Consider the following 14,163-nt stretch of genomic DNA (forward strand, 5'->3'; position numbering starts at 1 on the left):
AGAATTTATCTTCTTCAAGCTTGGTCCATCGCCGGCGCTCACGACCACCGCGACCAATTCGCTCACTCGCATCACGTTTTACCGGTCCAGGTCACTACTAGAAGTTCTGACCAAGTTGTGTTAGTTCACGTCCCGTGCTCATCTTGCTAGAGCCATCAACTTGAGAAAATATGACGTGGCGCGCACGAACCACTCAGGTACCGAAACCTGTCCCGAGCGGGACCCCCTGGAAAATGAGAAAAGGGCTGGTATTCGGCTGGCTCGGCTCGGCTCCACCTGCAGAAAAGAAAGGACGGTCAGCGTATTCCCCCCGCTCAAAATTTCTCTCTCTCTCCTCACTTGAATAGGCCGGTTCTCTCTCTCTCCTCGTAAAAGAACCGAGAACGCTCAGAGCCTTCCTCTGTTTCCTTCTCCGCGCATCCCACCTCCTCCGGCTACAGCTACGGCTCCGTCTCCGCCTCCGTCTCCGCCTCCGCCTCCGCCTGCCCAAAAGCCTCGCTGGTCATCTCAGTCTCGTTCCCGAGCGGCACCAGGCTCCCCGCCGCTGACCGGGCGCTGTCCCTGACGCTAGCCCGCTCGGTCGCGAGGGAGATCTCGGCGGACTTGGGAGGGGTCGACGGCGCGGCGAAGAAGGAGAGGCCTGCTGCATTTTCTCTCTCTTCTTTTCAACGGAGCGCGCGCTATTTCTTCCCGCTTCTGCCTCTCTTTCCTCAAGCACTCCTCTCCTCTCTGTCCCGAGTCCTCTCACTCACCCCAAGCGCCCCCCTCCTCTCTGTCTCGAGCCCTCTCACTCACCCTAAGCGCTTCCCTCCTCGCCTCGTTCTTGGTCGATGATGGCGGAGCTCTGCTTGATGGCTTCGCATGGTTGTCCGCCGAGCCTCGTTCTTGGTCAGGAGCAAGGGCGCGAGCAGAGTCGTCAGGGTGAGTCTCGACTTCTCTCGGTTCCTCTCGATTCTGTCCGTCGCGGATTCGAATCGGAACGAACTGGGTTTCGTGCCTAGGGATTGCCGAAGCGCTTTGGATAGCTTCCGTCGGTTGATTCTTGTGCGGTGTTGTCGATTTTGTTCTATTGTCGTGGCAGCTCCGTGCTTGCTGCTTGGCGTTCAGTCTTTGATTGGGTCGTGTGGTGTTTTAGCTCTGTAGCTCGTCGTTAGCTGCGGCTTTTGTGAGTTTCGATGCTGCACTGTGCACGTCGTTGACTGGGCCTCTGATGTGTTGCAGAACTCTGGTTCTCTAGGAGATTCATCTATGTAAGATCTCTTGATCACGAGTTTTTTGTTTTTCACCACTCTTTGTCTAAAAGATTGAAATTTTACAACTCCATCTTGACCTCCGTGGCTTGATGCTCCAAGCTTGGTGATTTCGGGTTTAAAGAGTGCTGCGAAGTTGCAATTAAATTTTGCTTTTCATTGGTGCTTGCACGTTGCGAAGCTTTGTCTTTGTTGATTCTGACCTCCTCAATTGTTTAGGGTGGTTTAGATCTATGTGCAGTGATGTTTGCTAGGGATTTTCTTTTGTTCTATGTTAGATTATAGAAATGGCTAATGTTGGTCAGGTGTCGGTTCCTTGTTATTTTGCATCCTGCATTCTAGAAATCTAATTATGGAAAGTGCAGGATCTTCAGCCAATTTTGCCTGCTGCTAGGACAAGACAAGACATTATAAGATTGGGATCCATGACCCTCAGTCCTAATCAATTCAAGGAGGCAGTGGAACCCCTATATGTACTGTTAGCAGCAAAGCGGTGTGTGCAGATTGATTCTGTGGAGAAAGATCCCGTGATTCTAGATTTGCAAGGTATGCACGTAATACTCAGTTGAAGATATCTCTCTCTTTTATTTTTTATTTTTTTTTAAATCAATTCACGTTATATGTCAGCTTGTCCAAAAGGAGAGACCTTGAAATAAAGTGCTCGCGTTCCTTTTGGGTATAATTTATTTCTCATGTAAATTTGTTAATTACAAGCTTCAAGTCATTGATTTCATTTGATGAAAATCTCACCCTTCATGCCACAGAGATAATGAAATTTTTGGGGCCATTATTATTTATCACCCTTACAGTTTTAAATCATCTTACCACAAAACTACTTAAGAATATGAATTTGTATCCTTTTTTTGCAAGTGCTTGATGGTATAAGCAATTATATTAGGCCACACGAATTTGTAGAATCATACGCTTAATGGAAACTGAAACTAGCAATTTATTCATGGCACTTGCATTTGTATGGTCAGAAAATTCATGGAAACTAAATTTCAACAACAAATGGGGGATTACTGTTGAGGTTGGTAGAACTGGCTAAAGTGCTGAACCATCTATATAGGTTTAGGAGATCACTGAAACCAAGATCTGCTTCTAAAGAAAACAATATAGCTTTTGTAGGGCATGTGTTGCAGTGCTCTTTGCAGTTAAACAGGTTACTTGTCGTGAGAGGGGATGGTCAAGTAGTGGTTTATTTATTATGATTGCAGATGTCCACTCAACTACTGGGCCCCTAGGCACCGGAATTGCCGAACAATCCACCATGCAGAGAGAAGTCCTTGAGTTTAGCATGTCTGGATTGAGTTGTGCTGAAAAGGTTGGACTAGATATGTCTCTAGTATCTGATTTAACGGGTCTTCACTCAGTGGAAACTGACATGCATCGCCTGCCCATCATTCCTTCTCTCGTCTACCCTAACTTTCGATTTTCCACTCAGAGCGCTCTCTCAGATTTTATGGGAGATTTGGTCCGAAATTCAAAAATAACCATTAACTCCGATGGTAGAGTCTTGATCGCAGCTAGTGGGGCTGAGATGAAGGATCTCCTCTCAGTTGTAGCGGAGTTTTACCTATTGAGGAACTTAACTCAAGGGAGAAAGCTTTTGATGCCAGTTCCTTATGACAACAACCACCTCATATGCTTAGTGGGTCATCGCCTTAAACCGTTGTTAAATTGAGTGTATCTGTTTGTAGATGAACACGCAATTGAGAAATGCCGAATTGTTGCCCTGTTATATTTGTGTATGCGCTAGGCCAGTCTTTAGCACTTTATGGAACTGTATATCTACCTCAATAAACTTATTCGCGTCTTAACAGATCTAACTGAGTGAGAACCTTAGTTGTAAGTATAACATGTGGGAAGTAAACACAAAACCACCCCATGTGCATCAACTTAGTTGCTTGACATTAGAGAAGCATGACCCTTGGAAGGAAATTAAGCTTAAAGGCTACAATAAGCAGGTGGGTTGAGCTGACATCTGGCATTTCGCCATACTGCTAGGGATGTTTGTGCTCAGAAATTTGCATGCTTTTGATGAACTTCAAATAGTGTTATTACATGGCTTCTGCCTTATGTATGTGAGAGCCTCTGACCCAAGCGTTATAGAATCTTCGTTCAACAGTATATTAAGTCAATTGTTTCGTTTTATATGTTCCTGTTTATATTCTTCTTCTTATTTATATTACTGCTGCAAATGTGTACTTTTGGAAATAGACTGCTCATATCCTTATGTCACACTAATTTTCTGCATTATGGTTCTTGATCATTTCCAGGAAACTGCAAAAGAGGAGGTAGACAAAATTGTGGTTACTGATGCACCACTTCTCTTTCCTCCTGGACAGATACTTCTTGCATTTTCCTTTTCTTACAGTTCTACTTTTACTTGGTTCATGAGCAAATTTTTAGGCCCGGCAACTTGCTTTCAATTTTTGGATAATTTCCCATTAGGTTTATATACTCTATATGAGGAGTATAGATTTGTTCGAATAAAAAGGAGTTGAACTCATGTCAGATGCTTCAACGTGTTAAATGGGTATCTGGGCAACAGAGAAATATGGTGCAGGAGCAATTTTGTAACCTTTAGAAATGTTGGCTGCAATACCGGTAATAGTGGATGTGTTTGGAAATTATAACTCTTGAGCGCTTCCAAGATCTTGGTCTCTACCTCACTGAATAAATCCTTTAGAATTTCTCCTTAGTTTGATGGTGTAGCTGAACTCCCATGTTATATTCTTAAAGGCTTTTTTATGATTTCTGGTGCAGCTGGCATTGGCGGCTTTGCGTCATGCTAATGAGGTGCATAGAGTTCTGGACTATGAAAGGTTAAAAGCAACTCAATTGTTTTTTTATGAAACCAACAATAAGAATTACTTGCCATAGACATCTCTACATTGGTTTACTTGCCATAAACCAAAAATTAATACCGGCAAATGTTCTGATGGAGCTTGTCTTGAAGATCAATGAAGCTGTTATAACTGGCTTCATCAAATGTTATCCCTCTTAAGACAGCAGAAACAACGTATGGACGGATTTGTGAGGTCTGCAACACATAAATGGTCACTCAAGTAATAAATGATTCCAGCATAGATCAATCTAGACAGATCAATCGTCACATATCGTACCTCTGGTTTTACATGCATCTTAAGCATTGATCCCCTGCTGATGTTACGAAGACTGTATTGAGGTGTCCTCCTCGCTTATTGAATACACGTAGGGCCTGAGCAAGCCCTTCGAGGCAAAGCAAGTCGTATCTATGCATTTCTTAGAGGATACCTTATTATTATAATAGTATAGTCATTTCTACACTACATGCAGGAATTTATCAAGAAGAATAATCATTAATTACCAATACAGACTAAATGATGATAAACCCATCATCTCTTTGAAAAACTTGACTTATAACTAAATAATGAAGTTTCTAGATGACATGATTCAAAATAAAGCCAACAGCATTAAGGAGTCAATATCGCAACCTGCTGACCAAATCTAAAAAGGCTTGTTACGTTTTTTGCCGACGATAATACCTATAAAATTTGGGGATTGACCCATCTAGCATGACAAAATGTTGAACATAAACTAAATTCAAGATCAACCCTTTTAGGACCATTATCATGAACCGGGAATCCCAAGGGTTAGAGTATCAACCCGCTTCCCCATACAACTAGAATTCTTCACAAAGTGGTGAAAAGATGTCCTAACTTGTACCAATCTTTCAAGACTATTAAAAGAAACTATTAACACATAAGTAAGAAAAGCCTCGACGCAACATCACATGGACTACTCAAAAGCTTAGCCTTTTTCAGGTGGTAATGTGTTTATGAAGTCTCTAATTACATGCAATTAGTCCTTCACATTGATCGACCGAAAAGATAACAAAAAACCTTCGGCAACATCATAACATCAAAGAAAAGATCGAACCACACAGCATCTCGATAGCCATTACGAGCAACATGGTCCGCGAAAGACTTTAACCCATCCGAAGTCGGACACTAGCATCTTAAACCCCCGAACCAAAATTTACCCACGACCCGCGAAACAGCTCCAAACCCATCCGAAACACACAACATCTAACCGAATGCCGAATCAACTTTGCAGTCACCTGTTTGCCGGAACTTCGATTTTGTGTAGATGACTTCCTCGTTCTCATCAGTCTCCTCTTCCAGGTGCTTCTCCTTTCTGATGATCGCCTTCTCCGTCGTCTGGCCAGCACAAACAAAGAAGCCCAACCCCTCAGCCTTTAAAAAAGAAAAATCCCCCCCCAAAAAAAAAAAAAAAAAAAAAAAAAAAACCCAGGTCTGATTTGCTCGCGGTGGTTCGCCGGTAGGAAAGAGGGACGGCAGAGAGAGAGGGAGGTCGCGGTCCTCTCGCCAGTCCCGTGCAGTGGTTCGTCGATTGCTCGCGGTCCTCTCGCCGGTCCCGTGCGGTGGTTCGCCGGTCGGAAAGAGGGAGGGCAGAGAGAGAGAGAGAGGGAGGTCGCGGTCCTCTCGCCGGTCCGGTGCGGTAGTTCGTCGGTTGCTGGCGGTGGTTCGCCGGTCGGAAAGAGGGAGGGCACAGAGTGACTGGGAGGTCGCGTCTGTTCGTCGGAGAGAGAAAGAGAGGGAGGGAAGAGTGAGAGAGGAGAGAGAAAAACCCAGCAAATTCGAGTGAAGAGAGAGAAAAAACCCAGCAAATTCGAGTGAAGAGAGAGAAAAAATTTGAGCGGGAGGAATACAATGACCGTCCTTTCTTCGCGGTGGAGCCGAGCCGAGCCGACCAAAATCAGCGCCTTCCTTTTCTAGCGGGTCCCACTCGGGGACACGTGCCGGTATTCATTGGTTCGTGCGCACCAGGTCAGCGGATGACCTGGCGCGCACGAACCACTGAATATTTTCTTCATCAACTTAGCCTCGCTAGTCATCTCACCGCGCCATCGTCACCATCTGCTGTTCAGGTCATTCTCCACCATTCACGCCGCCGCCAGATTTGACGAGGAGCCATCGCCATATCTTGGCTCTAGATCTGAAGGCATGAGCTTGACCTCGTTGTCAGGGCTTGGGGCCCATCAAGCTTCCGGCCATGGGTATGCAGCCGTCCTCGAATCTAGAGGTGAGCTTGAAGACCTACAACTGCGCATATGCACTTGCGGCTTGAGCGCGCTTGGCATGGTGCGGAAGAAAAGAAGAAAAGAAGGTGATGAATAATAAAAATGAAAAGAAAATGAAAAAAAATGCTTTTTAACGAAAAGTCCCTGACAATATGTCGCCCAAATCAGCACGCACGATCCAAGTACTCAGTACTCACTGGCCGAAGAAGATTTGGCCCGTCGGTGAACTAAGCCCTTATTTGTAATTAGATAAATCATTTCAGAATCTTTTTTAAAATACAATCGACTTTGAATCATTTTATGAAAAAATAACGACATTTTGGATGTTTATTTAGAATTTTTAATATTCAACATAATATTTACATATTATAAAGAAATTACATTTAAATAATGGATAAACACACACAAATCAAGTTTGGATTCTAGTCACCGGAAAGATCGTAGGAAAAATGACAATTTCGAGAACACGACACCTAAATCGACATTTTTCTATAAAAAAAAAGGAAAATCGAATTTCTTGTAGAAGATAATAATATTCAAACTCCTCTTCTAATCCTTTTACCGTACGCCTATACAGTGAAATTGCGAATTCAAACTTTCCGTACGTCGATTTGTGGTATATTTTCAACACTCGATGGATTATAGTTCAAAATTCAGTATTTAAAAAAAAAAATACTTGCGTTTAATTATTTATATATTTTTCGTCCCCCCTTGATCGCGATTTCACGAAAAAAAGTTGGAAAAACAGGCTCCCGCCTGTATAATAATAAGCCGTTCGTGGGCAAACCGGATCTCTGCAGAGCGTTCACTATCGGATCGAGAAAAGACGAAACGAAAGTACGACCGGCGGCCGTTTCGGGCGCTAAACCCAACGCGAGCGCAACCGCCTCCGCCGATCGCCGCCGTTTGCCGGAGCTCGAGGAGCCTCCTCCCGATGTCGCGAGCTCCCCGCCGGGCCGATCAGCCTCCGGTGACCCCACCGTCCCCCTGACAACCGCCGCCGCCGCCGCCCGCCATGACCGCTCGTCGAGTCTCTCTACCGCTCGCTCTCCTCGCCGCCCTCCTCGCCGCCTCTCTCCTCCGCTACGTCCCCTCCCCCCGGCCCCCCGAAACCCTAGGCCCGGCCCCGGCCCCGGCCGCGGCCCCGAACCGCACGGGCGCCAACTACATCGTCCGGTTCACCCGCTACGAGCGCGCCGAGGATCACCGATCCTACCTCGAGGCGAGGGTGCGGTCCCCGGGCTGGCGATGGATCGCGAGGCGGAACCCGGCGTCCGCGTACCCGACCGACTTCGGGCTGGTGTCGATCGAGGAAGGGCCGGCGAGGGAGGGTCTGATCGGGGAGATTGGGAGGCTAGGGCTGGTGAAGGACGTGAGCCTGGATTTGAGCTACGGGAGGGGGTTGCTCCGAGAGAGCGGCGAGAGGGTCGGGGCGTTCGTTGACGGGATGAAGCGGCCGGGCAAGATTTTCACGTCCATGTCGTTTAGCGAAGGCGAGGGGGAGTACTACACCACTGCGATTAGCAACTCTTCGATAAGCTGGAGACGGCATCTGTTGACGCCGGTGAGATGCATCAAAACTGCGTTATCGAGGTTTCCGGTTTGCTTAAATCTAATTAAGCGAATGTGGGAGCAAGCGTGGTGTGACGATTATGTGTTTAGCTAACTAAATGCTGTCATTTTAACGACTGATGTCTGCATGTTCGGATTGAATTGTTCACTGGATCTGATAAATATAACTGACGCCGTTGAGATTATGAAGATACTCTATCCTTTTTCCTTCGCTTATTTGGTGTTGACCTGCAGAATTTGGCGTTTGACCATATAGTATCAAAGATTTCTTGTGTGTTTCGGATTGAAAATGGGGAATTTTATGCCTCCATCATTGACAGAATCTTTGTTAATCCCAGTACATTTGCTATCTTATACTTTGTTTCCGGTTTCCATAAATCTATGTTCTGACTTTGGGATATCTGGATTTTTTCTGTTGTGTTTTCAGAGCAGAATATGCATGATAGTTATTCCTGGATGTTCTTTTTGCTTATTCACGTGGCCTTATACCTGTTTTTCTTTTTCTTTCTATTTTAAATTTCTTCTTGTTTAGAGATCTCAAGTCACATCCATGTTTGGAGCCGGCACACTTTGGGAAAAAGGTTATACTGGTAGAAAAGTAAAAATGGCAATATTTGACACCGGTATACGGGCTGGTCATCCACATTTCCGCAATATAAAGGTACTCATTTTGATGGAACTTGTTTTTGGTTGCTAAGCATTAGTTTGTAGAGGTGAAGCGAATGGAACTTTGCAGTGTGCTGAGTGTAAATGTTCGATTTCTTCAGCTCCATCTCTGGTATTGCCACTAACATCAAATTTGGCTGACTATCAGGAGCGCACAAATTGGACCAACGAGGATACCTTGAATGATAATCTTGGACATGGGACATTTGTTGCCGGTGTCATTGCTGGTGTAGATGCAGAGTGCTTAGGATTTGCACCTGATACTGAAATTTATGCTTTTCGTGTGTTCACAGATGCACAGGTAATTCCTTCTTTTGGATCATCCACTGCTAAAATTTTAAGTAAGTTGGTGCACCCATAAATGCTTTGTGGATTACAGCAAAGTGCCAACTTAATAGCATAGCGTTTGGGAACATTAAAGAATTTGATGTCTGGTTTGGCTAGTTGTGGACCACTTTGTTTTATCTGCCCTCACATAGGTATATTGCGGCGTATGTAGTGTACATTTATATGTTATTTGCAAGATGATGATAATTGTGTATTCAGCCTACTGCAGGTATCATACACATCATGGTTTCTGGACGCATTTAACTATGCTATTGCAACAAAAATGGATGTGCTGAATTTGAGCATTGGTGGACCAGATTACCTGGATCTCCCATTTGTGGAGAAGGTAGGCTCTTATTATATGTTGAAAACATTTAATTACTTCGACAGACTGGCAAGATCACTTTTTATGTGGGTTTTTAGAAATTAGAGTAGCCTGGCTAGTCAATATCCTTTGTCTGGATCAACTTGATATTTTTGTTAATAATATTTAGGACTTTTTAGGACTGCTGCTGAAAAAGTTTATTCACTTGTTCTTTGCATGTCCAAACTGCCCTCCCATTTACTTTTTCATGTTTCAAAGGTTGATCAGTCTTGCTTAATTGTTTAGATTTAATTTTCAGAATTCTTTGTAAACCATAAGAGGGTGGATCTCGTCCTATTTCTGCTTTGCAAACATTTCTGCTGTCACGAAAATGAGTTTCTCAGTAGTGTACTCTGTTTAAATTTATTGTCAGATTTCAGCATACTTCCTTGTATATATGGGGTGTAGAATTGGTTATTGACTTAATTCTGTTTTCCAGGTTTGGGAAATAACAGCAAACAACATAATAATGGTTTCAGCAATAGGAAATGATGGACCACTTTATGGCACTTTAAATAACCCAGCTGATCAGAGTGATGTTATTGGTGTTGGTGGTATTGATTACAGCGACCATATAGCCTCATTTTCCTCACGTGGCATGAGTACTTGGGAGATTCCCCATGGGTAATTGATGTTGCTTACTTCAAATTACTTAAGAATTGGTCTACTGTGTTTTTCTATTTGGTTTTGCTTGGACAACTTGATGGGATTAACGAAGGAAAGAATCATGGGAATTGCAATTGGTTACAAAAACTGTTTTGTTTCTCTATTCTTGAGCTGAGTTTGGCATTAGGTCTTTAGTGAGCATAGTTTTCATCATATTTTTCTGTACTGTACTTAACATCTCAAGTCAAATCCTTGTTTGTATGAGTAGTAATCCAACTGTTGCTGCACATGGTTCATGTCATATGCCAGTGATGACATTAATTCATTGAATACCTGTCTGTTAGCTGACTCTTTCTAATATGCTTCTGCCTAAAGAGCTGTTTGGTGACTGAAGAATGATAGGAAGGAAATAAGCTTGTTTTCTTGAGCTCACTGAAACCAATTGTTCTTCTGTTGCATGGCATTATGAGAAACGCTATTAGTGGGGGTTTCTTAACTACTAAGGCAATTTTGATTATCTTGTTGGTGAGTAGGACTCTTTTAGCTTGCGCCTTTTGGTTTTGATTTTTTTTTTTTTTTTTTTTTGTAATCTCTGCAGAAAGCAAGAATTAAAATGTTTTCCATTCCCATATACTTTTTCTTGAAATGTGTTTGGTATGTGAAAATAAAAGTTCTGTACCTGAATGAGAGTTATGAAAATATGTTTAGTTTTGTCCTTTTGTTCATCAGCTCTCCGTTGCAAAATTATGAATTTGATCCTAAAGAGAAGAAAGAGAAGAAACTCTATCAAACTTTGTAGAAGTACAAGCAGATTTGGTTGTCTTTCAGTCAAAACGCTTTCCAAATTTTCACCATTTCATGTCCTGCTCTCACAAAAAAGGAAATAGAAATTCAAAATTCCTATTGGGCTTCATTGTTCATTAGGACTTCTGGGCCTAACAGCAGTTGATGGGAGGCAAAATTGATGAATGTATTGCTTGATTTAGTGCTCCTTTGCAATTAATTGAACGGTTGAAAGTGAAGTTCTGTCCATACTTTCTCAAGAGGTTATATCTCTCTTATACCTTGGCCTTGGCTTGTTCTAGATTTTTAAATGGTTTCATGATTGTGCAGTTATGGTCGAGTAAAGCCTGATGTCGTTGCCTACGGAAGGGAGATCATGGGGTCCAAGATCAGTACTGGCTGTAAAAGCTTATCAGGAACTAGCGTGGCAAGTCCTGTAGTTGCTGGCGTGGTATGCTTACTTGTTAGTGTTATTCCTGAAAGCAAGAGAAGGGAGATTTTAAATCCAGCGAGCATGAAACAAGCACTTGTGGAAGGAGCTGCAAAGCTTTCTGGTCCTAATATGTATGAACAGGGTGCTGGAAGAGTCGCTTTGTAAGTTTTTATAAATACCCAGTATGGCTGTTGAATTTCTTGTGTTAGCTAGAGAATTCCTCTAGCAGTCCTTGTTGCTCTTTACATTATTAGCTCTAATTTGGAGTTTCTCAGGTTAGAATCATATGAAATACTGAAGAGCTACCAACCTCGGGCAAGCATCTTCCCCAGCGTTCTTGATTTTTCAGATTGTCCTTATTCCTGGCCCTTTTGTTGTCAACCTCTCTATGCAGGGGCAATGCCTGTAATTTTTAATGCTACCATTCTAAATGGTATGGGTGTAATTGGCTATGTTGATGGACCACCAACTTGGCATCCTTCAAATGAGGAAGGGAATCTTTTAAGTATTCATTTTTCATATTCCGATGTCATATGGCCTTGGACTGGGTATCTGGCTTTGCACATGCAGATCAAGGAAGAAGGAGCCCAGTATTCTGGAGAGATAGAGGGGAATGTAACCATTAGGGTGTACAGTCCTCCTTCTCAAGATGAGAAGAGTCCTCGAAGTAGCACCTGTGTTCTTCAATTAAGACTGAAAGTGGTTCCAACTCCACCAAGGTCAAAACGTATTCTCTGGGATCAGTTTCATAGTATAAAGTATCCTCCAGGTTACATTCCTAGAGACTCTTTGGATGTTCGCAACGACATTCTCGACTGGCATGGGGATCACCTTCATACAAATTTCCACCTGGTGTTCAACATGTTGCGTGATTCTGGGTACTATGTAGAAACACTTGGCTCACCTCTTACCTGCTTTGACGCTCTCCAGTATGGAACACTTCTGTTGGTGGATCTTGAAGATGAATACTTTGAAGAAGAAATCGAGAAGCTGAGGGGTGATGTAATTAACTCTGGATTGGGGGTGGCTGTGTTTGCAGACTGGTATAATGTGGACACAATGGTGAAGATGAGGTTTTTTGATGATAACACGAGGAGCTGGTGGACGCCAGTAACCGGAGGTGCTAATGTTCCAGCGCTGAATGATCTTTTAGCTCCATTTGGAATTGCTTTTGGAGATAAGATATTGAATGGTGATTTTTCTATGGATGGCGAACAGAGCCGTTATGCATCTGGAACTGATATAGTTAAGTTCCCCAGAGGTGGCTATGTTCACAGCTTTCCTTTCCAAGATAGTTCCGAGAGTGGAGCTACTCAAAATGTACTGTTGTCTGCTGGGATGAGCAAGGTAACGATTGAGCTTTTATTCTTATTCTGTATGTGATATGTATGCCAAGGTTTAGTTTACCTAGTGGAAAGTACCATCAGATGTTCTATATGTCTGTTTACTCTTCCATTGTCATAGACAGTAATCTAATCATTGCAATATTTTCATTAAATGACATTCTACTGCAAAATGTTTTTGTGCTCCTCCGAGTGCTTTTCTTCTTGCCATGTGAAGGAGGAAGTTTTCTATATACAAAATCTTTTTCTGGTTTTGTTCTTGCAAGGAGGAGTAGGAAGTGTTCTGAAACTGAGGCCGTTACTGGAATCCTTAACTTTCATATATAGTTGACTTAGCAAGTGCTCGATGATAATCAGCTTTAACATCTTTCTGTGATGACAATCAGAATGATATTAAATAGTGACCAGCTGTAAGAATAGGTTGAGTTATTATGTGCTTCAAGTTAAAACTGTACTGTATCTCGGAGTTTAAACCTTGGGACATACATGATATGTTTAATCTTATGGAACTTCTGTTAATATATACCAGGCAGACTCCCCAATTCTTGGCCTTGTTGAGGTTGGAGAAGGTCGGGTTGCAGTTTATGGAGACTCCAACTGCTTGGATAGTAGTCACATGGTTACCAATTGCTACTGGCTTTTGAGGAAAATACTGGATTTCACCAGTGGGAACATCAGAGATCCTATGCTTTTCTCACCATCGGTGAAACAGAATAATCCTTTGTACATAGATGACAACCAACTACCTTCTCGCAGAACCGATGTTAATTTTTCAATGTATTCTTCTGTCGTGGAGAAGGAGTTAATCTGCAGGAGTGACTCCAGATTTGAAGTTTGGGGTACAAAGGGCTACAATTTACAGGTTAGAGGAAGAAATAGAAAACTTCCGGGTTATCCAGTTATTGACTTAGGAAGGGGTCTCAATTCCACAGCTGAGGTTTTCCCCAAGACTCATCCCAAGTCGAGAGATAAGAGAAAGGGCGACTCCAGTGGGAATGGGTACTTGGGCCTATTCTATAGAGATGAGGTGAGAAACTTAATTTGTCCTTATATTTCTTTCATCATCATGTTGGTGACTTGGAAAGGTGCTTCAACCATAATCTATTGATGCATCTGATGTCATTATTCGCCCAATGCAGCTTGATATGCCCGTGCTAGTTGCTAGTCATTGGCTTGCTCCTGCAGTGATTGCAGTTGCGGGTGAGTGCAATTAGCTTTGTACATCTAAGTACTGAAAAAAGTACATTATCATACAGTTCTATGTTTAATTGGCTTGTTTCCTGTTTCCCAGGAATCCTCTTATTTTTTAGTTTCTGGAGAATTCGCCAGAAGCGACGTCGACGAAGAAAGGGATCTGGCTCCGTTCGGATGGCAAATCCGTGATAGAAGGATAAAAGTTTTGATAGGATTTCTCTTTGTAGACGCATAAACGAGATCCTTCAGTGTAACAATCATTCATCCCAGAGGAGAGTTCTCTCATAGTAGGAATTAGTTTCTTGAGAAGTACATAGATTTTTTCTTCCGTGCTGTGCGAGGATGCTGATGCTCTTTTGGCAGCACAAATTTTCAGGCAGTAATGAAATATTTGATGCAATTGGAGGTTTGCTCTACTATTGATATGATAGGTTGGTTCTGTGTCGCCAGGGATCCGTGGTGTCGGCCAATTTCTTCTTTCTCCCCCTGCTAATTGTTAATGGCGACGTCAATGTTTGAGTCATTTGGACTCGTCC

At 43.0% G+C, this 14,163-nt stretch overlaps 2 protein-coding genes across 3 annotated transcripts; both read left to right on the top strand.

Annotated features, from left to right (window-relative positions):
• Nucleotides 1-338: 338 nt before the first annotated feature.
• LOC120285968 lies at nt 339-4,136 on the top strand. Its single transcript, XM_018866877.2, has 5 exons — nt 339-921; nt 1,616-1,796; nt 2,468-2,901; nt 3,530-3,598; nt 4,020-4,136. The coding sequence occupies exons 1-5, from the start codon at nt 862-864 to the stop codon at nt 4,134-4,136; spliced, it is 861 nt and encodes a 286-aa protein (XP_018722422.2). The 5' UTR covers nt 339-861.
• Nucleotides 4,137-7,114: 2,978 nt separating this feature from the next.
• On the top strand, nt 7,115-14,072 carry LOC104438271 (subtilisin-like protease SBT6.1). Of its 2 annotated transcripts, XM_010051372.3 has the most exons (10): nt 7,115-7,903; nt 8,444-8,572; nt 8,726-8,878; nt 9,134-9,250; nt 9,708-9,892; nt 10,988-11,251; nt 11,366-12,437; nt 12,963-13,460; nt 13,573-13,633; nt 13,725-14,072. In XM_010051372.3, the coding sequence occupies exons 1-10, from the start codon at nt 7,355-7,357 to the stop codon at nt 13,814-13,816; spliced, it is 3,120 nt and encodes a 1,039-aa protein (XP_010049674.2). In that variant the 5' UTR covers nt 7,115-7,354; the 3' UTR covers nt 13,817-14,072. The 2 variants fall into 2 exon arrangements, with proteins under 2 accessions (XP_010049674.2, XP_039164127.1); XM_039308193.1 differs by lacking the exon at nt 7,115-7,903 and having other exon boundaries at nt 9,124-9,250.
• The last annotated feature ends 91 nt before the right edge of the window (nt 14,073-14,163 follow it).

This window comes from Eucalyptus grandis, chromosome 3 (assembly GCF_016545825.1).
Source record: "Eucalyptus grandis isolate ANBG69807.140 chromosome 3, ASM1654582v1, whole genome shotgun sequence".
NCBI lineage: Eukaryota > Viridiplantae > Streptophyta > Magnoliopsida > Myrtales > Myrtaceae > Eucalyptus > Eucalyptus grandis.

Bases quoted from the DNA above. Each gene is read 5' to 3' on its own strand.
- LOC120285968 (XM_018866877.2), top strand. From the start codon at position 862: ATGGTTGTCCGCCGAGCCTCGTTCTTGGTCAGGAGCAAGGGCGCGAGC. The intron at 1,797-2,467 runs GTATGCACGTAA...TTATGATTGCAG, and splicing joins CGTGATTCTAGATTTGCAAG to ATGTCCACTCAACTACTGGG. The intron at 3,599-4,019 runs ATACTTCTTGCA...TTTCTGGTGCAG, and splicing joins TTCTCTTTCCTCCTGGACAG to CTGGCATTGGCGGCTTTGCG.
- LOC104438271 (XM_010051372.3), top strand. From the start codon at position 7,355: ATGACCGCTCGTCGAGTCTCTCTACCGCTCGCTCTCCTCGCCGCCCTC. The intron at 9,893-10,987 runs GTAATTGATGTT...ATGATTGTGCAG, and splicing joins ACTTGGGAGATTCCCCATGG to TTATGGTCGAGTAAAGCCTG. The intron at 13,461-13,572 runs GTGAGAAACTTA...CGCCCAATGCAG, and splicing joins GCCTATTCTATAGAGATGAG to CTTGATATGCCCGTGCTAGT.